Below are 25,269 nucleotides of genomic sequence, written 5' to 3' on the forward strand. Positions count from 1 at the left end.
TTCCAAAACATATCTTTAAAAAGGCCGTCCGATAGTTTTGGTACTGATCTCTCTTTACTGCTGGCTTACACTGTGGGCACTCGAGCTGAGGTGGACATAGTGATACTGGATGGTTAATGTGAATTCTATTTCTCACTTCCTCCGAATAGATGAGGAATACATAATTCATAACTCGAGGGGAACAGCAACTTGTCTATGGTAAATTCATCGTCCTCCTCACAGCTTTCCTTCATCTTTGAACTCTCTTTTTTAAGTCTTATTTCTGCAAAAAGATCTGACACAGCAGCGAAATCACCAGAATCACTCTATTTAGAAGAGTGTCGACCTTCCCGGCTACTGATATTTTTCCTCTTCAAAGGTAAAATAAAAAGCAACCCCCACAGGTTAAAATCAATTAAATTAAAACTACCGCCTCTGCTAACCAGTTAAGTTGCAGTTTACAACCATATCTGTATAGATTTATAATTTATGTAGTGAAGACTTTGAAGAAATATAATACAAGGGCAATGTTAAGAATTTAGCAACCTGCCAAGAATGAAATATCTATGGTGTTGAAAATGTTCCCTCATTTTCCACATTATGTCAAAGTGAAGTCGACTTTGGACCTTTTGGATAGAAAATGTCACCGCTTCGTCACTTTGTCCCATTCTACATTCATGTAAAACTTAGTGTACAGTAAGTTGGCGTTTGATTTCCTGGGTTAGAGCTGTCTTAGATTTCATAAAATTAGGCTCAGCTGTTCCTGAGGAATCAACACTGACATGAATTGGACGAAATGATATCAGACCTTTACCTCCACCCCCCAAAATCTAATCAGTACTAAATTTAAAAAATGCAGACAACCTGGAAACTAAATCTGTTTGTCCACTGAGGTTGCAATTATGGAGGCATTACTTTATCCCTGCAGTACTCTGATCAGTGTTTTCTTTTCTTTCTTTCTTTTTTTTTTTACTTTGGAGTTCACAATAAAGGAGATTAATAAAAAAATAGCTACAAGCTATTTTTAAAGCTTTTCTCCCCTTTCAGGATGTAACTACAGTGTACACGTGCACATGTTTTGTAACTTAATGCTATTTTACTTTTGGACCCAGTTGAGCAGCTGCTTTTCACATATTTCATATCTGCTAATTCGTGCTCAGTAACAGGGATGTTAACAAAATTAAACAAAAAAGCCTTATTATTTGTCAGATTATTGACAAATAACCAGGCAGAAAGCACCAGCATCATAAACATGATGATTGAAAACACCAGCTCCTTAACTAGCCTCCACCTGTCAGTCAAAGCAACCAAGTCCCTAATGTCAAACCTTAACATTTATGCTTTTTGTAGCACTTTTTATGGGGAAAAAGTAAAGGAAAAACTACACCAAACTTACAGAGAGCACCACAAGGTCATCGGTCAATACAAAGTTAGTGGTAGGTAAAAAAAACACAAACACAACTTACCTGATGTAATAGTCATTTCTGATGAGCAATAGGTGCTGAAGGATTGACAGGAAGTAGGTCTCTGAGGCAGTGTCTTTCACCATATTGGACAGGAGATGGTACACCTCATTCATATCAGTGCAAGAGTAAGGTTAAGGAAAAGCAACTTTACTGCAGTGACATGTTCTACTTTCTAGAGTTATTGCAGATATGGCTAACTTCTTTGGAAACCGCCCCCCCACCTGAACTCCTTATTATTCAGGACCATTCAACTGCAATAAACATTTAGATTTTCATTACTTCTTACTCCTTTTCATTATAGTTATTTATCTCTGCCAGCTTTTCTTACAAGGACTCTGTGCGCAGAAGCAAACAGAGATGCGATTCCTCTTATCCGTCCTCTCTCAAGAGAGCTAAAGCAGCGTAAACAGCTAACTTGTGGAAAGGGATCAGGAATGAAAAATGCTCCCCTCTGGCATCCCTTTTATTCCAGACTTTTCAAGAGATGGAAAATTAATAAGAGAAAAACTGGCTTGAATTTTTAAGCTAAGAATGATGAGCATCAGATTATTCGTAGGGCAAAAGTACAGTTGAGTCTCAAAGCTGAAATTGCAACTGACATGTAGGAGGAGTAAAAACTGATCTTATTTGATTTCCAAAAGTTACTGATTACATCTTATGTTTGCATTTCCCAGGGGGAGGTAGTGATGGCTTTGGCATTGAAAACAGACATAAAATTGAACTAGCCTACATTTTATTCTTCATGTGTAAATATGTGTTTGTAAGTGATGAATTTAAAAAAAGTTACTGAGAGAAAAACTTTTCAATTTTGATGTCGTATTTAATGCAGTAAAATATTTGTGCTGTTCTCATAACCTCCTTAAAGTGTAACTCTAACAATTAAATAAATACAGAAAATGAGTGATCTGGAGTCTGTCTTGATTTGTTTGCTTGAGAAAAGACTATTTCCCAATGGGCACTCATCTTCTCTGAAAAAAAAGTGGAATAAGCCTCTCAGAAATGTGCACACATGCAGGAAAAAAGTAGATTAAGGAGAATGCACTGTCAAGCTTGCAGAGATAAAAACCTGATTGCCATCCTAACTCGAAGTGCAGATCTTGACAATGTATGTTAAAATATTTACAAAGAGAAACGCAGTAACTACAAAGCAATCGCGTTAAATTTGCAGCATGTTGGCACCATATGTCGTGATTTCCCTCCATCCTGCTTTCGGTACAGAAAATATCCGTTAAATGAATGTGCAGAAACTGAACTACGATCTTTATATGGCCCGGCTTGCTGTCACCCATACAAAACGATCTGCACGCACTGCAACTGGAGCAGATCAATTCTTTTAAACACTGTTTGACAGTCCGATTAATTGCTATTAATTTCAACAATGTCTGTAATTAAACTCTTATCCCATATCAAATTTTTAGAGAAGCAGGGATGGGAATACAGGCTTCTCTAAAGTATCATTTTGCCTTCCTTGCATTAGTGGAGTTTGAAGCCTGGGAGAATTACCAGGCCTGTGAGATTCAATTATAGCCTCACCACAGCAGCATTTGAGAGGACATGAGAAAGAGCTCACACTGGGAAAGTATCCAACTAGCTTCATCTATCACTAAACTGCAGACATAAACCTAATGTAAAATGCCAATCTATTCATTGGCACCTCCTCTACGCTCACTTTCTTACTCTCTGTCTCTCTTTACACTCTCTCTCCAAATAATGAATAAACATGAGTGGCAGTCAAGTGTGATGTAGGCCAGTCTGTGTTGGGGTCAATCAATCACCATTCCACAGATCATTAATATTTATTAGTGGCCTGGAGTCACCTCCTCGGCACCTGGACCTGGGTCGGACACAGAGGAGACAGGCCTTTCAGGTTAATATTCATGAAACTGCTGCAAGACACATATACAGTCTTCAGGTAACAGAGGTACTACCTGTCTGTACATATATAAGAATGTGTCCGCATGCAGGCAAAGAGACAAAGGGTAGCCCTGGGCGTTGAGATTATGCTCATACCTAACAGATCAATACCAAATTGTCCTTCGAAACAAACATTGGACCTTCTCATTTGTGAACCTGCTCAAGCACATCATTAATCTCGGCGCACTTTTTCCCCCTATATCGTCTCTCCACGTACACACACATTACCTCCTCCCCTAACCTACATGTGTCAACAGCAGCTGTCACTCACAGTAGCACTTTGTGCATGTACTAGAACTGTGGGATTTGGTGGAAGAAAAAGGCTGTGGGAATGAACATCTGCATAACAATGTCAGAGTCTGGTTTCTCTGCTCACAATGTCAGCTATTCATACATAGCCTTAGAGAAGATTTGTGAATTATTAAAAGGTTCTTGTCTGGGGTGCTTGAAGAAGTTTCCAACTTGGGACTAAATTACATATCACCTTATTAACTTCTACTCTGAGTGTTTGGAGTTAAATGGACATCCACAGAGAGCTAGAGGTCAAAATTCACCTTTCTAAATTGGAGCAGGGAAACGAGAGCAGACTGTTACTTAAACAGAACAAAATATGATATGTTACCATTTAGGACAATATCACTTCATGGGAAATTTTAATTGTCTACTGTAAATGTTAAATGGTAAGAAAGGGGAAGAGTATTCCTATTCGATATCTCCCTCAGGAGTCTTACTAGAGTCCGACCAATGATAACAGACAAAAGACAAAAAGTGAAGTGAAGAGGAGAAGAGCTAATAAAAAAAGGGAGGTTGGAGGTTAAGATTACGAGGTTATTTACCTAGAATACCTGGCCAGAGATGAAGCTGGATAATGTGCTCAAGCTCCTCGAATCCTTCTCTAATGAACAAAGCCATGAGGGGGCTTCAGCCTATGAAGCTTAACCAAACCCACGATATACACTCATCTCTCACTGCTAGTTCTGCAGAACCGTTCATCTGTATATTCTCACAGAGGGAGGACAAAAGGATATTCCATCTCTGCGCGGATGTCATCCAGGCGATGTGAGAGTTCGATCGAGTCCTCCTCCTTGTTCTCATTGAACACCCTCAGCTGGATGTCCAGCTCTTCTGTCTCTTTTAGCTCCTGCAGTGAGTTAGACATACAGCATATAGTTTAGTTTAAGTTTTACCAAAGGTCATCCTGTACTGCAGATTATTATGTTGCAGACGCATTAGCATGTATGGGTTTGTGAAAATTTTACTTTTCAATTTTCACAGGCTTCCGCTTTATGGTATTTATAACTTAATTTATTCTAAAAAAAAAAAAAAAAAAAAGTAAGAGAAAAAAAACTAACACCAAAATTTCATCTCCCTCTTCCAGGTGTACAGAAAACTGGGAACTGAGATGCTGTGAACTCTCTCACTAAGTATTCCAGACAGTACCAATTCCTGCACACCTGTTCCAGCCACAAGGGGCTACAGAGGTGCTCTTTACAAGTTCTCTATGAATCACTGGCAGTGGAATTTACAGATGGAGACAGGGCCAAATGTAACCCAATTTCTGCAGGTATCAATCACCCTGCACCGTTTTTTGGGCGCACCATCTGTCTTCAGCAAGCAACGCTGGTTCGGAGGGAGGTGCACAATGGCACAAAAAAAAAGGAGGGAAGGAGAAGAGGAGGAGAGCCAAATACATGCATCAAGGACTATAAGAACAAAACAAATTGTTCTTTCTTTTTCAGTGGACTAGTTCTCTGCCAACAGCAACACTGACTCCTGAGCATAACTCATAATTAGATGAAAGAGTGTCAGTTTGAATGTCGGCATTAAAAGCGGTAAACGTGGCATTCATGAATGGCTGTACACTGAGCCTCTTTCATATCAGGGGGCAGAATTGAAGATAATTAAAGTAATGACAGTAATAATCAACAGGCACAGCTGGGATGACTTATTAACAACTGGCTTTGTGACATCTTCACCCCACTTGTGACAAATGAGAGTTTGAATGATGTGTTGGAGCTCGTTTGCCTTTCGGCTCATGCGAAGATGCGTAAGGTTGCCGATAATGATGCCTGCGTGATGAGGTGCTAGCAGTGCATAATACTTGGCACAAGCTTCTACTACTACTAATTAAATTAAAACAATAAAATGTATTCCTCTAGTATGTGTGTAATGAAAATAACTCAGTTTAACATTTCAATAATTTGGTTTGAATGCCTGAATGCTGCCTGACCACAATTACATAAAACATTCACATCCCAATTATTTGGAAGTTTAAAGTGCACGAAAAGCTATTTGGGTTGTGATGAAAAGGAAATCTTGCTTTCAGTAATTATAATAAGAGAGAGGTAAGTTGTCGTGGGAGGATTGGCAATAACGATGCAAAATTATGTTTATGACACGCATGTAAACAATGTGTTCTCTGGAGATTGCTAACTCACAGGAAGGATCTTCTTTAGGCCGCATCTTAAAAACTCGTTGCGCAAATGTATCCTGAAGTCCAGGTCGTCAGGGGAGGTGACCAGGGCATTGATCAGCTGCATGCAGGCAACCTGTGGAGCAGACAAAACAACGAAAACAAAACAAAATCAAGAGAAAAACTCAGGAGAAACTAAATATTTTACCTAAAAAAAAGTATCATCATCAGATATGTAACTCAACTCTAAGATGCATGTTTAGTCTAAGCAGCGTAACTGTAATTTGAGGTGAATATTTGCACCTTAATATTTCCTTTCAAACTGCAAAATCACAGAAAAAGCACCGCGAGGATGAGGCGAGGGAAGTAAAGAGAGACAAGTCAAATGGAAAATTGCAGTAAGTAGAAAATACAACCCTGGTATGTCTATTGACTATATGTGCATTATTAATGGATTTATTGGTAAGGAGAAATCCTCAAAGTGAGTGGTGGTGTGTGTGTGTGTGCTAGGTAGGTGGATGAGGCTGGCTTGGGTAACGAGGAAATTACTGATGAATTATAATGACCTGTAACGTGTTTCAGGGGAGGAAGTCGTGAATAAGATAGTTTCCCTTAGACAGACAATCGATAGCAGGCTAAAGGATTCCCACAGACAATCTAAAAACACTGCCTCCTGAAACCTTGACCCTGTGCTGTCGGTGTGTATGCGTTAATAACAGCAACCGGAACAATTCTGAGTCTGTGTGGTTTCCTGTGTAAGCTTTATGATTTTTCAAGGTTAAAAAACGCTATTTGGGTAAAAAGTTTTACCAAAATCAGTTTAACGTTTATTTCCATAAAGACCAACATTCAGTCCTGAATCAACTTTTTCCAACCTTAATACGACGTGAACACGCTTTTTATTTTCTACTCAGTGAAACAGAACTGAAAATAACGCCACGAACCTTTGATTTTTCTGTTACTGCAGCGCTCGTATGCATTCATATTCTCTTGAAAAGTATACGTTTGTTGTAGTAAAGGATGCACTGCAGCTGACTATGTGCCACTACTGCCAGGAACCGGAGTGATGACAGACTTCTCCGTGTTTGAGAAAAGCTTGAGGGCCTCAAACTGAGAACTGTGCACTGAAACCTGACATTTTACTGTATCCACCAGAGGCCAGACACATAAAAGAAACTCCACCAAACCTTCACAGAATTTATGTGAGTGAAGAAAGTCATGGAGCTCATGAAAAATTCTTTCTCTTCTGCTGCATACAGATAGATACTTACATCAATCACCTCAAACATACCTCAGTCATGTACTGTGGAGTGGGAAGCGGTTGGGGGTAAGGGCATTATGTGCGTTACGTTTAGAGAGCTGCAGTGCTGCCAAAAGGGGGTTCCAAACATCGTAATTAAAAGTGGCACTGCCAGGACGGTTTTAAAGTTGAAAGTCAGAGTTCTTCTCATGCTCAGCAGACAAATATACCCCGAACTGGGGTAAAACGCATTTTAATCACATTAGCGAGGTCTACTTCTGGAGCCCATTCCAGGTTTTGGATAAAAAGTCTATTAATTTCCTCTGAACCCCCTGCATCAGCAAAGCATTTTAATTTACTTCACAATTACCAGCTTCATTTCATTAACGGCAAAATTTAAAGGAAAAACAACAGTCTCCTAATAAAAGAATATCTACTTTCTCTTCTACCACCCGCCTCATCAGTTTCCTTCATGACTTTTCCTTCAAGACTTCTCAATCCCTGCAGCTAAAGTAATTTCTTAAGTAATTTCCTCCTTTTGGCTTCGCAAATACACGTTTTAAGGGGTGTTGTTATTGCTATTACAAAGTTTTCTTGTTGCTGAAGAATACTCGTGAAGGATCTGTAAAATGGAGAATTTAAATGAAGCAGGAAAAGGAATAAAAAAGAAAGACGGGAGAAAAATATAAATTAGGGATTCGACATCCTTTTTATTATTATTTTGTGATGTTTTCGAAATGAATGTGGAAATCAGCAGCGGTGAAGGAGGAGTTTGAGTAGAGCTTCTCAGCGTAATAGTTGTAGAATCAAATTGCACCTGGTTGTGGAGGTGTGTGAGTGTAACTACTAAGTTTGTGTCAGTGTAACTACTAAGTTTGTGTCAGTGTAACTACTAAGTTTGTGTCAGTGTAACTACTAAGTTTGGAAGCACGAATGCAAACCTAGTGCAGCGTGTTACAGAACAACAGTGTTCTGGTTATTGTAGTTACCATTAAAACACGAAGGTCACTTTTATCCACCAAAGGTAATAAAAGGGGAATGATGAATGCATGCTGTGTGTGTGTGTGAATGCTTATGTGAGTGGACTTGTGTGTAACCTGGAGCTGCTGGGCCTCATGGTTCTCCAGTCCTTCCACAATTGGAGCAAATCTCTCTTTATTGTTCCTTTCTGCAGCAATTGTCATAGCAGCCAGAATCTTATCCAAGCTGGTAGAAAACAGAGAACGGGCAAACACAAAAGTCAACAAACACTTTTATCACATCGCTACCAGGACATTTACTCACAGTTTTCACCTCAGGCATCATGTATCTTATTTTCCCTTGTGTGTTGGCATGAACATTTACTCAGCCCATCTTTGGTCAATCTGACAAATTCTACCGCTTTCAATTTCTTTGTATACAATTTAGTCCTTTATTGTTGCAGTGTCCAAATTTAACTGTTACTAAGGCGATGGCAGACAAAAACAGGGTTTTCCTGCAAATGTGTTCAGTCGTCAAAGCAGCTGTGGAATCGTGTATTTGGCTGAATGAGATGGGGTCCAAATTATTGCAGGGAGAGCCAGACTAGTGCTCAAACACTCAAATACACCTATTGAGAAGGTAAGCAAATTAGAGCACTTGCAAAGGCTCAAGGCAGCTCAACTAAATAGAGTGTTGGACAATTTTAGCCTCTAAATTCTGAATAAAGTGTGCTGCACATAACCACACCCACACAAACAGGGCTGCAATAAGAGCAAATTCATGTCTTATGAGCGGTTACATGAAGAGTTATTCACAACATGTGTACCCAATAATTGGCAGCGAGTGGCCCCTGTCACTGCAGAGCCATCGTTGCCATGGTATGCAGAGCTCAGCCTACTGTCATGGAAGTCAGGGAATAAATGCTATAGTATTAGCATTGTAAGTAAACAGTCACACTATACCAAATGAATGCATGTTTATGTATGTACACACATGTGCCAAATAAACTTGCAATTTTGACTTTTCTTAATTTGGAATAACCAGAAGGAAATCTGTGAGTGAGGAAGACCATGTGCTTGACCGACGAGACTGTATGTGCAGACTGAGCCTGACAAACAGATAAATAGAAGGATGATTCTTTGTGATGGAGGTTACAAAGTCAGACAAACGCGGGGAGCTGCATACTGAATAACTTTAAAGCCAGTTCAGACGACGCTTCAAAACAGGCAAGATAGATCTGCTTAACTCGCTGTGTTCCCTTTTGATGCTGTCAGCTAAAGTGGGTGTTGAACATGAGCCAGCGTCACAATGTCGGTTGAGGAGGAAGTTTCTGAGCTAAAAAAGTGACACCTCAGCTCTTTTGGCTGTCATTTCTACAAGATACGGGCATTTTAATGCAGGGCTGTGATCACGGCGACGATCTTCATGTTTACTTCAACATTTTCTTGAATGCTTTGACTGACACGGATGAGACAGGCAGAGAGAGGGAGGTCTGTCCTATCTATATAGCCAGTATCTGCTTAAAATAGTAGTTGTGTATGTGTGCGTATGCATGCAGTCTCTGTGTAAAGACGGGACTGAAGAGAACATGGATCTATCTGAAAAATCATTATTATATAAAATCAAGCTCGCTCTGGGAATGATGTGCATTGCTAAAATGTTCAGTCAAACTAATTGTGACTGATTGTCTGTATTTTGACTATGTGAAACTCAGTACCCCAGTACTGCTAATAGTGATAACCTGCTAATATAGAGGGCAGCTCTGCTACTCATTCTAGCCTTGACAATGTAAAGACCCAAATGCAATCCCTTGTTACTCTAATTACTAGAATTAATGATGGTAGGATTCATTAACAGTGCCCCCCCAATCCCTAAAGTGTCCAGGTTTGCACATCCTGGCTCAGGAGGACTGTTTACTAGAAAAATGGGAGAATAGTCATTATTGTCTTAGTGTTCTGACCCATGCCTCACCTTTCATGACAAAACAAAATGTCTCACATCTATTTGCTATTTATAGCAGTAAAAATGTTCTTTTTTATTACAAACAGTACATATAGTTATAATTATTTCTTGTCTGACAATTACATTATAGTACCAACATGTTTAAGTGGCATCTTTAGAAGCTGATACAGGGCAAAAAATCTAAACAAAGAAAATTAAGAAATAAGAAAAAAATACCTGGATTAAAAACCTTTTTTTTAAAAAACAAAAACATATGCAGTCATAACTGAGGCCTATCTGAGTTGTCAGAGATAGCAGACACATTCCTGAACTCAGCTTCTCCAACAGAATTTGTGGGTTTGTTTGTTTCCAGCACTGCATACAGACTGACTTTGAAGTGCCATTGTTATTCTAGTCTGGCCCTCTGGGAAACAATAAAAAACACTCCCCTAAATCCAATTTATACGCTGTCAGCCTGGTTGTGTCTGCAGCAAGCTACACTGAGAAGTTCACCACATTAAACAGACTAAACTGCATCATCTGAGCATGTGATCCAAGAGATTTCTACACCGACTAAGGTCACCTGTAAATGCAGTGGCAACTCATAGCGGGTAAACACATAAGCATGGGGTGCAATCTCTGTATGACTACATGCCACCCAGTGAGAGAAGATTGAAGCGACAGTAATATTATAGGGATGTCCTGCACTCTTCCCTCTATTTCAGAAACAGGGATTTGTATACACAAAGCAGTGATGGGTCATGTCTTTCATTGTTTTTCTTTGTTTTTCCATCAGTCAATCATTTATTTCTATATCAGCTGCAATTCATTGAAAAATATATAGAAAACCTGAGAAATATGTGATCCTATCAACACTTAAAATCCCCATAGGAGATAGGATAGGCAAAAGTACGGTAGCAACTTCAAAGGTCAATTCATCCACATGACCCAAAGTAAAGACCACAAATAAGAATTTTATTCAAATTCAACCTTATTTAAAATCTTTAAACCTGCAAAAAAACCAAAGCTCCCAATTTAACACACTGAGACAAAACTTATTGTGTCTGCAGACATGGGCGGTTGGACTTTGATAGACTACCTACGCATGTGAACGTGATGTCTCTGAATGGAACTTACATGTTTTCCTCTCCGATGATGCAGCAAGCGGAGAGAATTTTGACAATCTCTGTCATCATGCTGGTCTGTTTGGGGTCAATCGCTCGAGCCAACAACGACAAACTCCGCTCATCTCCCAAGATCCTTTGCAGTCCATACTACGGGCACAAAAGAAGACAGGAGAGGATACAGAAAAAAGTCCACTGGGTATAAATTAATGAGAACATTAGCATTCATAGAGAACTTTCACTTCAAGTAAAAAACTGAAAAAAAATCTCCAATCTACGTAAGTTATAGTTAGCCTTAATTTTCTTATAAGGAGGGACAACGAGGCCGAGGGAGAAAATAGAGAGGATGATGAATTAATTTAATTCAGGACAGGACTATAGGGACAAATACTTATAGTCTCATGCACCTTGTAGTCTCCCCACAACTGAAAGAATGGGTAGAGATGACCACATGTGGGGATTAACTCTAAGAGAAGCAATATCAACAGTTCATCTATCCTTGAAATGTGTGCCACTTTTGAGAAATGAGCCAGACTACCCAAAAAAGGATAATTAAAAGATCTGAGACTGTGGGCTTGAAATGGTAAAATTAGCTTTACGCTCCCATTATCCCAGGCTTGTCGGAGTTCAGATTCAAATAAGGTTTGGAATCTTGGCCTCTTGAGATATTTATAAAATGTTTAATGTTTGCTCTCTCGTGCTTTTTATTTTTTTGTAAAATAAATTCACTGTTCAGCTGGTGAACATTTCCGGCCTGTGTACTCGCTTAGATTTTTCCGTTTGCGTCAGAGCAATATCACTTCATACCGACACGAAAAGAGATTTTTAAGTGGGTGATCAGTTGTGTGGACGGCCTTATGTCTGTTGAATCATACAGACCTTATTGTTCATGAAAGCCTTCAAACACTGGATAAGTTTATGCTGGTTGCGTTTATCAATGGGCTCTTGCCTGAAAAAAAGAAAAAGAAAAGACAGATTTTATGTATGAAATGATTTTATGTACGAATGAAAAGCACATTGTGCAAAAACTCAACAACAACTAACTCACTGTTTCTTGTCCAGCAGCTTCTCCAGTGCCTCCAGAAGAAGTCCGAGACCCTCATGGCCAAAGTTATTAACCCAACTGTAAATAAAACACATAGACAAAAAAAAACTGGTCACACGATACTCGTTCTAAATTGTTATTGCCACGCTGGTTTGCTGTCAGCCACGCTGATTCACAGAAAGAAGCAAGCACAAACAACAATATTGCATTAACCTCAGAGGAAATGAGTCACTCAGAGTAATATCAGAGGTTTAACACTTAACTCGATAAATTGACTGTTGCAGTGATTTTTAATTCCTAACAGAAAGTGCTGCGAATCAAAAACCCTCCTGCCCTCTCTCTGACACTGAATACAGTCTGAATCAGTTTACATTTAAACTATACCCATTTACAAGCAAATGAACACCCATCCATCTTAACTAGTGTTCCCATTGCCAAGCAGTTTGTATCCAGCACCACCCCCCCTCTGAGCTACAACGTTACTGTGCCAAAAGATTAAGCAATGCAAGAAGATAACATTGTAATCGATAATGGATCGCGGGAGATAACTGGCTATAAACCTCAGCGTATCAGGAGACAGCAAATGATCCAGTGCAGATGAGCCCGTTTGTCTAAGCCAGCGGAAGAGAGAAGCAGGAGGAGGCTGGGAGGGACTGTGTGGTCACAGCGAGATTATATCATTAGCATTACTTGTTTTTGGGCCTCCAACTGTCAATAATGTAAAATATATGGGGCAATTTCATGACATTAACGGGGCATAAGTCAACGATTTATCCCACCTTTTTGACAATGATTTGAAATAATAATGGTTTCAGTATTAAAGCCATTTGTATTGACTCAGTGAGTCGGAAGAGACCCTCAATTAGGGATGAGATGCATTAGCCTAAGGCAACTAGCAAAGTTGAGGTGAGGTATTTCTTTGATCTGTGACTAAATTAGCACGCACAACAAACCCTACCTACCATTACTCACATTTCATTACCAGACAAGCAGCGCCAGTTTATAAGTTATTAATATTTACCGTGGTATGTAATGATGATCTGTTTTCTTAATAAAAACAAAACACATTATAATGTTTAGAAATGTCTTTATAAATGTCTGTTTACCAAGAGCCTTCCAATTTGAATGTTTTTTTTCCAGCATGTACTTTGCACATGCTGGAAGCCATAAAAGAAAAGAAAGACCAAATTGGCTCAGTTTACTGCAGAATAACAATGAAGCTGTATGTATATGTGATACAGAGGAGGTAGAAGTTAATGAAAGGCTGCGACAACGCGGAGGGAAAGGAGGCGACATGGCTCAAGAATCACAATTCACTAAGTCCACAGTCTTTGTTTATGCTCCTTAGTAATGATGCTAATGTCAGTCTTCGGAGAGCAGGAAATTGGACCAATATTTGTGAACAGAAATTTGTTCATTACACAGTGTAACTGTAATATGGGATTGTAGGATGCTATGAGACATCTCCGAGAACACTGCAGACAAAAACAAAAAAAATACTATGTCCTCTGCCATAAGGAGGTTTTTACATAATTACAATTTCATGCTTTGCAATCATGTTCGTTATCACAGTAAACAAGGTGTAAATGTGTAGTATGACGACTCTGTTTTGCTGTCTGCAGAGCATGATTCCTTCCACCTTCAAAGGAGTGTGTGTTTACACGTTAAGTACATTTTAGCAATGCTACTGTTATTTATAGTGGCTGATTTTTTTTTACCTATTAATTTACAAATTAACACTCCGTGCTCACAATCCAGACAATGTGCTTGTTGAAAGGGTTATGCCACTTCTGTACTTTCAAAGGGTGCAACTATAATTCCAATTAAACTATGAGACTGAGAGTGTTTTGTTTGTTTTGATAGTGTTCGTTCTCTCTTTGCTTTTTTTTCAGTTTGAAATGCAAATCATAAACCCCCTTCAGTAAATATATAAATTGTCGTTTATTAAAGGGTAATTTAAAAGGAAGATAAAACTTCATTTTTGATGAAAAAAATGCTTGGATAGGAACATCGTCAGGTTTATAGTCGTGTTTTACGAAAAAGAGGAAAAAGGGAGCCTCCTGTTAAATGCACTACATGGGCAAAAATATCAGGACGCACGTCTTAATCCTAAGTGTTTCACTCCTATTGCTACAGGTGAATAAAATCAAGCACCTAGCCATGTAGTCTGCCATTTGTCACTCACAAGGTCACTCAGAAAAGTTCAGTGAATTTAAGCATGGCACTATATGTACTCCTCCTAGATATTATTGCAAATCACATCAACTGCATGAAGTTACAGAGCAGATACTGAGGCGAAGAGCACCTGCAGCACAGTTCATAGTGCAAAATAGCTTCTAACCCTCTGCATTTCTTTATATCTTGCTGTCAAATTGAGAACAAGTGCAGCAAACAAACATATAAACTCAGGGACAGCAGAGTTTGGACAATTCTGATAAGTTTGAAAGTCATTAGTTGATGTGGACATCTTTATTCTTCAGCACGGTCTGTAAGCTTTCTTGTGATTTCTTTAAATAGTTTTTGAGGCTTCTTGAAGAACATTCAAAACTCTTCTTTGGATAAGCTTTTAATGTCCTTCTAGTTCTCGTGTAATTTGGTGCACTTTCGTGACGTATCATCACGAAAAACCAAACAAATTCAAAAACAGCTTTATGGGAGAAAACTAGCCTTACTATGAGATTTACAAATGCATTCTTTTAGCAGGCAAGCTGTACTAATTAAAGGAGAATTCAACTTGTAAAATAAGCAAGAGAAGTTTGCTGCATGTTTGCCTTTCTGTATGACTGCTGGACTGAATCAGAATAGGCAGAAAAGAAGAGAAACTGCGATTGTCTGTGCCCTAAATTTTTCATCAAAAATGTGCGTCTTGCTGAAGGTTGCAACATAATGCAGTCCCCTAAAGGTTTCTAAGGCACTAAATGTTTTTCAGTCCTCCCTACATCCCAGACTGTCTATCATTTTCTGTCCCCTCACGTATACCCTTAGGTCCTCTACAGGTTGCCTTCCAAATGTCCCCAAAGTTACCACTAAGAAAATGAGAGATGGTACTTTTAGAGTGTTTGTCCTCAGGCTATGAAATGCCCCCTTTCTGTTCATCAGAGAACTTACCTGAATGGACACCATACTATTACAGCAACTAAAACAAATAACCCTACTTTTTCCCACTATGGTGCGGTAATAATAAAGTAATAACAATGATGCCAGCCTCTGTAACAGATCTACGTTGTTGTTTTTTAAATACAAAATACTTTCATAAGCAGAGCAACAAAACGTGTGCTGCGGATGTGGCCATAGGCTCTTGTTTGGTCAAATGTAAAGTACCTTAACGCAGAAACAACATGAGATGAGATCCTTTCCTTATCACTTTCTTCTCCTAATGTGGGAATACATCTAAAAATTTCATTAACTTGGGGGAGAACTTGTTCATCTAATATTGATGGCTATAATCCTCTAGTTAAGTGCCACCAAATTGTGTTACTTTCTGCAATCATGTATATTCCCCAGGCAAAATGAAAAATTCATGGTTGGTCTTAGGGAAGCAATTTCTTATTTTATATTTTGTGGGGTTTTTTGTTTTTTTCTTTTGAAGGGGAGGGGCTCTGCTAGCTTGATGCAATTATGTTGCAGTTATGTTAACTGCGAGAAAATGTATGCAGTGAAATTCTCACAGCTTATCTAACAAACAAGAGTTCAAAATGAACTACATTTTACTAACAAGATGTGAGTTCAATGAAGATTTCAGGTCCATAAAGTCTCAACTAGATTGTAGATTTTTCTCAGCACTGCAGTAAAAAGAGCAGTTATGTTATAACATGTACTAATGTCACGGGTTGCATATGTTATATGCATGCAACCAATGTCTATGCCTCTTATATTTGGTTCTGCAACTTGTTTGAAGTGTAAAATTGTTTCTGTTATTATATTTACTATATTTTATACTAAAAAAGAGTGATTCCTTTACAAATTAATAGTATTTAGATGGAAAGATATGCTGTAACTTATTTTTTAGCCTACACTTTTGCATGTTATTAAAACAAACTCAGAGCAAAGATCATGGAAAAGAGAATAAAGTTTTACAAGTACATCGCCAGGGAAGCGTTACTACATAAAGAGAAGATTACTTGCACATCACCAGCCACACTAAGTGACTCAACAGTGGAAGAAGCAGCGAGAGGGAGACACTGTCCCACCTTGTTTGTCTGATCACTGGTCTTGTGTTTGGATAGACTGTGTGTGTATTGATTTCAGTTTATAGACCAGATTTATTATTTTATCAGGGCTTGGTGAAGGGTTATGTTACTGAAAGCTTCTGTGTCTGTAAAGTATCTTTCATATTACATTACAGGGCCGAGGCATACAACTGTTCCTCCTTGGGACTACTGACCTATCCACCACTACAGAATCGGGACTTAGGGCCAAGGTGCCATGCAACACATAGGCCTGAAAAATAAATCTTGAAACCAAGCACCACCAGCGTCTGTTTAGTGATTTGGCATGCCAAACATGGGGGTACATTACACTGTGATCAATATAAAAGCCACCCTAAATGCCTATAAAGCACAGTGCATATCAGATGACAGAAATTAAATATGAACATTATCTTTCTGTTCCTTACATCTTTAAGCAAAATGCTTTCTACAAATAACTATTAAAAGCAGCAACATTTGTCTCTGCTTTTCCAGTGTATCACAGTTTGATGGATTTCGTGGTTTGTCCTTCCACTCTACCTCCCTTTGGTGGGTACTTACCACTTATGACTGGACTACCCGGCCTTGATGCTTGGAGATTCTCCAATACAACCGTCTTCTTGCACATTGTGTTGACTGTTCTCAAAGCTGACTGTCGATGAGTGTTCTCAGATCTTAGCACGCACTATGTGATAATCAATGCTTCATTTCTTTTGGCTCTGGTTTTGACTCATTAGTCTAGACGTAAAGTATTGCTACTGGACCAACATAGAGTTAAACACAGCAACTAGCACTCTCATCCCCAGAGCCACATTATTAGCTTGCCTACAAACGCCATACATTATTTGCACACACTTTGAAGTTTCTATAATATATTACTGTGGATAGACTGATGAATTAATTCAACACCAGGCTGTAGCCAGCAAGTATCAATGACAAAAACATTTGTTTTAATCCTGCAAAATAATTCTTAAACTCCTACACCCTGTTTCTAATGCTGTTTGATCCTTAGCCACAGAAACCTTTACTTCCCACAGAACTGAGTTAAATATTTAGGAGACTGTAGATGAGCACTGGGGGAGGGGGTGGGCAAGGTGAACTATCAAGAGATTGAAATACATATTGAAGTATTATGGACACTGTGTGCATCCAGCATCTGGCATTTATACATACAAAGCGAGTCAAAATCATTGACCTGTGCTGAACCTGACAGAGAACAGCAAGCAGGCAGGATGTTTCAGAGCACAGCTAACATGCACCTTTCCCATCCGTGCTGCCACTTTGCTCGGCGGTCTTCATAATATCTTTGGTCTCCAACTCCAGCTGGCTATAGCAGCGGTCTCCAACCTTTTTTGCGCCACGGACCGGTTTATGCCCGACAATATTTTCATGGACCGGCCTTTAAGGTGTCGCGGATAAATACAACAAAATAAAACTAGTACCGGTACCGAAAAAAAGAAGATTTATTCACAACACACGTGAAAAGACCCAGGAAAACCGAGTAAACGATAAAAACGATAACAAAATAACGCTGAAAACCGATAAAAACCCTGAAAACCAAACATTTCACACCTGAGCCTCAACTCTCGCGGCCCGGTACTAAACGACTCACGGACCGGTACCGGTCCGAGGCCCGGGGGTTGGGGACCGCTGGGCTATAGCAACTCTTAAATATAATGCATCACAGCACAGAACATGTTACGATTGTGTGTACCATATGAATAAACTGTTTCATAAAGTATATTCCTTGCAACCAAATTTTCGTTGGTTTTATTGAATTAGAGCAGAAGAACTGTCCACAGAGTCATCTGCAGCGGTGCTGTTATTTCATAGTGCTACAAAACCAAGTAATACAGTCTGAGGACAATATACCTGGTGTCAGCACTGCACAAATGTAATTTCTGGCATAGTCAAGGAAGCGCAGGAACAAGAACCGTGCAGTACTCAAAGGGAGCACTTTGCACTTGTAATGGTATTCAAGTCTCAGCTTGATACTGAAACATGGCTTTAACAAAGACTAAAGATGTACCACACAGGTGAATGTAGAACTGAAAGTAGCGTGCGTGTGAACATGAAAGGAGTGTGAGGTTGGAGAGTGGAGGTCTCCATCAGAGAGCTGACAGCACACCATGCTCCCTAGATACTTTGAAATGACTCCCCACGGAGAGCAAAACACTCTTGAAATTTCTAATTATCCCCAGAACAACACCAAGAATACCTACACACCAACATAGCATCACTGCAACCTGAAGGTATACAGAAACCAGTATTACTGCTAAAACACTGCTGGACACAGTGTTTTTTCTCAATTTAATTGCGTGGTATTGTGTAAAGCTGCGTTTATTGAGGAAGATTAAAGAATGGACCATTAGGTTTGACGCAATGTATCAACACATTCCTCAGGCTCCTGTAAAGATGAGCTTCATCTTTCAAGTTGAAGGAAATGCAATGGCAAGCACTTCCCTGGAAGAACTAATTCTATTTTCAAAGTCATTAAGTTGCCATTTTGTTCAAGCTTTTGTTGCTGCCACCTTTTAGAGGAGATGTAATTGCAGTATCAGTGTTCACCTTTGAGAACATGTTCACCAGAATTCGTGCCAGTATTTAATATCTGCAGACAACTAGTGAAACATTAGGACGGCTCTGCAGCTCTACTAAATTCTGCGGCAGAAAGGATTGCCTTTGTAGGTCACAGAAGGTGATAAATCCTTTTATTCATAAGCATAAAGGAAAGTGTGTCACTATGAGAGTTTTCCACAGATTTGACATAAGTTCTTAGGATGTTTGTTTACAAGGTCAAACATGAAACAGGTTTTATTTATTTATTTTAATACTTTCCACTTAACTATACCACAATTTTATATATCGCATTATATCAAAAAGAATAACATGAACCGTAACCTATGAATAATGACTAAGAGCGAATACCAAGAACAATAATTATAGATTTATAGCCAGTTATTTCCTATTTCTACCAGCTATTTTCGATACTGAAGCAAATAGTTTCCAACGAAATCAATATAAAATTCAAATCAGATATGTCTGAATTATGTATGCATGCTTTGGGGCTGTAACAGATATGGCTATCTTGGAGGTTAACAGATGGTGTCATAAAATGAAATAGGCATCACTCTTAAAATGCACGCAGACACTGAGGACATTTATGTCTCCAAAATCATTTTCATTGCCTGTGAAGAAGAAGGGCAAACATCAACTTTGAAGTCAGCCGCAAGGGTACAAACTAGTTCACTTGCTCATTTCTCACTCCTTCTCACGTCCACTGAGAGGACAGTGTCATAACATCGGTGCCAAATTTAACAGTCAAATAAAACTCTGACTGTTCTAAGTGATTTATGCTCGTACTATTGTCAAAGTAAAAAGCAAAAATGCATTCTCTAATGAAATAAATTATTCTGAAACAACAGAAGGCCACAGTGCGTTTTACCTTCAGGTTTCTACTAAACACTTATGTCATTTGCAGTTTTATTCCTCCTTGATGAGTAAACTTTTCGGAGAACCTGAGGGTGACTGAGCGTGGTCGACTCTCACTGCCAAGAAAATGACCACACTGGAAAATTGTTACTAAAGGAAGATGATAAAACTAGATCATCACGGCAGAGAATTAAATTGCTATTTTTCTATTATTCCACAAAGTTGGATGGAAAGAAATAATGCCTTATCCGCAAAGTTCAGAGTCTGTCTCATGTCCCGAGCTAACTCATCTCCCTGAACTTAAGCAGGGACAGCTGTTTTTTCTGCTACGTTTAAAAAAAAAAAAAATCAAATTGACAAGAAGTCTGATTAAGCTTACAAAAGACTATCGAGGATAACAAAGTGGATACAGAGGATTAATTATGGATGATTCACTGCCATATTTCCACATCAAAAATGACAAGAGTTGAAACAGTTATTCATCTCTGTGAAGAATCTATGTCTGACAGAGCTATCTCATTGATGTCTACTGTGTCTGAATTCTCACACAAGAATCATTCATCAGTGCAGTGCCGTGTTAACTCATAGCAGTCTTATCGAGGGCCACTATTCACACTTTGTACTTGTGCCAGACGAGATTTCAGGCCTACGCTGTGGAGGGGGGATAACACAACCTGTGAGCTGTTTAGATGCTCACATTTGTTTCAATAGCCACAACAGCAGAAGGACAGATGGATATGCTTCTGGGTGCTGGCGTTAATTGGCCGTTGTACATGAAGCAAACAGAAAAGGCCGAGGGAGTAAGACTCAGGCATGTAGAGTCCCAGTTAGTGCTATTACATTTAAACTTTTATGCCAAGGGAGCGGCTTTTTTGACACCTTATAATTGACTTTGTGTGAGTTTTTGCCAGAAATGTAAAATGTAAACAAGCTCAAGTATATTGATATATTTTTGCAGGTGAAATTTGACAAAATGTTTCAAAATATCTAAATATATATGAAATAGTAGACATAGATTAAGCAGTAATGTTTAATGGTTTTTGACCATAAAGTATATGCAGAGCACCGAGATGTCCTTGGCAGAGATGTCAGTGTTTCTTAGTGTGTTGTTCATTGCTTAATCATGCTGGGCAGTAGGACAGACAGCCAACAGGATGAGCAACTTTATGTCAGCAGGCATTGCAACTCCCCAGCCCATAAAAAGCCCATTACTACCGTTCCATGCAACCACAAGCATTCACCAGGGAAAAGCTGGTGAAACTGATTCAGACTCAAAAACACCCAGTGTGGCAGAGCAGCAAGATCATCACAACAACCCACACCTTGAGTATACAGACACAGAGAGAAGCTCTAGTGTCAGCAAATGTCTCCCGCCTCCACAAAAAGAGCCCGCAAGAAAATGCTCTAGATAAAATGTTCGACTTGTACCGTGAAGATTTCACATAATGAAAAGTTAGGAGCCCGGATCAATTTTGGTTAAATATGTCTTAGGGATCTGAGGGCCAGCAGATCTAATATGGAGGTAGCTGTAGGGATTCAGCAAAGTCACAGTGTAATGCCGAAGGCAAGACTGAGAGAAGTAAAAAGCCTGGACAGTGAAAATGTGCTTTTGTGCTTTTGTGCTGATAACCACTTAAACCCCTCTCCTCTTTTCTATTTAAAAGTATATTAACAGAGCAGCAGTTAGGATTAGGTCATGAACACTGAAACTACCAGATGCAAAAAATCTAAACATATGAAAGAAGAGTATTTGCTGTACTGGCTAAAAAAAAGTGTCAGTCGACTGCTATATTAATAATGTAGAACTATCTCAATCATATCAATGTCTCCGCATGTGGTAAAACAGACAAAGAAGCAATGACATGAGTGGGAAAAGTTGGGTTGAAACGCGGCAGGATTTCTTTCCTCTCTAAATGAGAAAATAACGGGGTGGTAATTTTCTGTAAGTTGGCATCTCTCTTCACATCAGTGGATTACGAAATTAATGAAAAGTGGCTAGTCAATCTGACATTTCTAAATTAAGAAGCAAGTATCCAAATGACAAAATTAAAAGGGGGAGAATGAAGTAGAGGATAAATAATTAGCTGGGGAAATTTTGACAGAAAGAGAAGTGGAAAACATGGCAGTTGAAGAAAAAGAGAGTGGAAACAGAGAAGGCACTGGATGCTCCAGGCAATGCCATCTGTGGGTGGATCTGCAAAGGCTGCATGCCACACACCTGTGTGGGACTGCCTGGGAGATAAGGCCCTCAGCACAATGGCCCTGTGGCCACCTGTGCTGCCAAACAGGTGCGCAGCCTAGCCAATTAAACTATTAGACAAACACAGGCCTCTGGGAGCAAATTAGCAGCCTCCCCAAACATCAGAGGAAAAACAAAAAGCAATAGTAAGCACTGACAGTGAAGAACAACTACACTTTGATGGGGAGACTTTATCTCGTTTTTGCATTTGTATTTATGTTAAAAGAAACAAAGTTTGGGTCGGTTTGTTGTCATTTAAAATGATCATTTATCTGTCATAAATCCAAAATGACGTTTGAAATCTACAGGAAGTAAGTAAGGAGACAGACTGGGAGGCATCTGCCTCACAGAAAGTCTTTTTGTTTCTTTATTTTTCAGTGTCTTATACACCAATATTTGCTTTAAGTTCGTCAATGATTGGTGACATGTCATTGACAGTGATGAATTAATTACTTTTAATTGCAGTATCAATCCCTACACTGAAACAGCTCATGTTCTTCTCATGTTCAAAACATTCAAAGATTAAACTATTAGCAGATGATTTAAGTAATTATAAAAGGCTCAAATATGTTATTGAGGCTACGTTATCTCAAATGACAACAAAAAACACCATAAAAATTACCTAGTTGGTCACCAGTTGTTTTTATTTCAAGCCTTCTTAAAAAAGGGCTAATATCAAACGTTCTCCTCATTTTCATTTCGGCTCCTTTATGGTTATCAGCACGCTTGCTTGCCCAGAGCTCAGGATCAGAGGAGGAGATGCTGCGCCATTGATGTTTGAGATCACAACGCTGAGTACAACACTGAGTATGGGCTGGATAAGTGGGATCTGCCACAACCAATTTAGTGGTTGTGGGAGCTCTTAATTCATATTTATATTTGAGAGGTACAAAAAAGAAGCAAATCTAAACAACAAAAAAAAGCTTTTTCTATCAGGCATGTCCTAAATACTGACACGCACTCCCTACTTTGGGCGTAAAAGATGCTAAAAACATTGAAGACGTCGAGGCAGATGGATGCCTGTGGAACAAATGGTGACCATTTCAAAAACACAACAACACAGTTTGCTTTTAAATGCGAAAAGATAATCTGGATTGTTGACACTTTCCCAGAGTTTTTGTGAAGCGATACATTTGTTGTTGTATTCCTTTCTGTTTGTACTGTGTAGTTGTACTGTGAAGTACAAGTACCATATATAAATAACAGTTAAATAATTTATTAAAATACACATATTTAAAAGCAGTTAAGTGCATCATTATTCTGAGGTGCAACTAAAAATCAAGCATGAACAGACTTCATGGTTATTTCCATTATATGCTAACATACAATCAAACTACACCAAAGGTTACATTAACATAGTGTGAGTGAAATGCAGAGTTCCTGTGTGTTGTGATCCATAACAATTAAGTACATATTAATTAGAGGAAACCTTATTCATGCTTCAAGAGTAAAATAATAAGAGCTGTAAAGACAGGCAGGGGACAACACTTGCACAGTCCTGCCCAGAATCACCATCCAAAGATGGGTCCCTGGGTAGGTCTAGTCATCCGTGGGAGGCAAGTTTTTCATAAAGCACGGGTCACTCATAAGCTGGTCAAAGGTTCAGCCGTTTTAAAAACACCCACAGGGCAAGCCTGGCCTCAGTTAGAACCCCTAGGCACCAGTTGGCCTTTCTAAGTGGAAAGGCTGACTCCCTACAGCTTGCTGCAGATTTCGGGCAGCGACTCCACAGAATGCAATCACTCTAGGGATAATTACTTAGCTATTAATTCATGTCGTTACATATTATATAAGGACTTGCATTTGTTTTAAGCTCAAACGGTTATATGTTAGTACATGACAGTGTGCATGTGTCACATAATCTTTTTAGCCACCTGAATATTCTTGTGCTTAAAAATTCAAATGCATTTCAGGTGAATTCTTTAATCTCCCAAGTTTGATGTGGAAGAAGAGAATTGCTGTCAATGTGTCCATTTCTGTATATAACTGGCTGTATTGAGCAGCTGTTGTGCACAATTTGAGCAATAGCATGTAACTATATTGCCTTTGCTTTCAAACTGGTTAATGCAGGGATGGAGCAGTAATGCCAGTAGTAGCACACAGATTAGATAAAAGCTCCTCTGAGGCTATGCTGCCAGGTCTGTTCTCCGTATGCAGGGTCAACATAAAAATGCTTCCACTTATACAGTGACCATTTACTTGCACCACTCATTGATTCACATTAGGAAACGGCTCCTGAACAGTGGGATGATAAATAATTTAGGCAATCTGCTGTCACTAAGCCTAAGTGTGTATTGCACCAGTGAGACTAAATTATGATTGAAGATCTCGTTTACAGGAGAGATGGTAGAATTTAGTTACCTACTATAGAAATGGCTAGGGGGGAAAGCCTTGTAACAAATGACCCAAAAGAAAAGCAAACAAGTGATACAGGTTCACACAGGATTAAAGAAAAAGTCCCCTTTTATGTTTGTTTTTGTTTATTATAGCCAGATGTGCTCATTAGCAACAGCTTGCTTTTTGAGTTTCCAATAACAAAATAAACTGGACTACAAATGCACAGACTGTGTGGGAAAATACAGGAAGTAAAATGGAAAGAACAGAAGAATAAGATCTTAAAAACCACACGATGAATGAACTACATGAGTTAAAATGATGCTTTTAAAGATCTATATGTTTTTTTTTATATAAGGACTAGAGGGAAAACTGTGGAGAAAGTGCATAATGTGTGGGGATAGTAATAGCTAAAATCATCAGAACAGCAATCCATCACAGCAAAAATGTGTTTCCAATAATAAAAACTCTTTTAGAAATGTTGTTTTTTGTGGGGGTGGGGTTCCTTATCATTCAGATTTTTGCCCGGGAACAAGACAGTTGGCAGAATGTGACAAAAGCTTCATTTACTAACCTGACAGGGTTACTAGTGAGAGACACTCGGAGGGATTCCAGGCAATTGAGCAGCTTTTCTTCTGTGATGCCAGAACGCAGTTCATGGACGTATTCTTGGGAAGAAAGGGTACACTCATGCTTACTGTTCCTCAGTCCACCCTGCAAACAAAGTATCAGTGGGACAGTTATTAGAGATCAGCAGACCATACTATAACTCAACTTTTGGAACAATATCTCCCTAAATACACAGAAGCGAATGAAAAACTGCAGGTGAATAAAACAAAAAGAAGAATTTGTTAGTGTTAATCAAAAATCCCTTTTATCAGTGTGTTGTATGTAGTAGTATGAGTATGTGGGCCTTTTTTTAACTTTTTACTTTTTCACATTAAAATCTCTTTTCATCTTTTTATTACATGATAATTATAATAATAACATTTGGC

At 38.9% G+C, this 25,269-nt stretch overlaps 1 protein-coding gene across 9 annotated transcripts in view; it reads right to left on the reverse strand.

Annotated features, from left to right (window-relative positions):
- The window catches only part of diaph2 (diaphanous-related formin 2), a 357,889-nt gene that overhangs the window by 235,017 nt on the left and 97,603 nt on the right, over window positions 1-25,269 (reverse strand). For all 9 annotated transcript variants that reach the window (XM_040016586.1, XM_040016585.1, XM_040016582.1 and 6 more), the window contains 8 exons: window positions 24,849-24,988; window positions 12,086-12,160; window positions 11,917-11,986; window positions 11,051-11,187; window positions 8,110-8,218; window positions 5,798-5,908; window positions 4,388-4,500; window positions 1,446-1,562 (listed from right to left, as the gene is read on the reverse strand). In XM_040016586.1, the coding sequence (XP_039872520.1) occupies window positions 1,446-1,562; window positions 4,388-4,500; window positions 5,798-5,908; window positions 8,110-8,218; window positions 11,051-11,187; window positions 11,917-11,986; window positions 12,086-12,160; window positions 24,849-24,988 (872 nt within the window). The remainder of the gene's footprint in view (window positions 1-1,445; window positions 1,563-4,387; window positions 4,501-5,797; window positions 5,909-8,109; window positions 8,219-11,050; window positions 11,188-11,916; window positions 11,987-12,085; window positions 12,161-24,848; window positions 24,989-25,269) is intronic.

This window comes from Simochromis diagramma, unplaced genomic scaffold (genome assembly GCF_900408965.1).
Source record: "Simochromis diagramma unplaced genomic scaffold, fSimDia1.1 OVJJ01000685.1, whole genome shotgun sequence".
In the NCBI taxonomy this organism is placed as follows: domain Eukaryota; kingdom Metazoa; phylum Chordata; class Actinopteri; order Cichliformes; family Cichlidae; genus Simochromis; species Simochromis diagramma.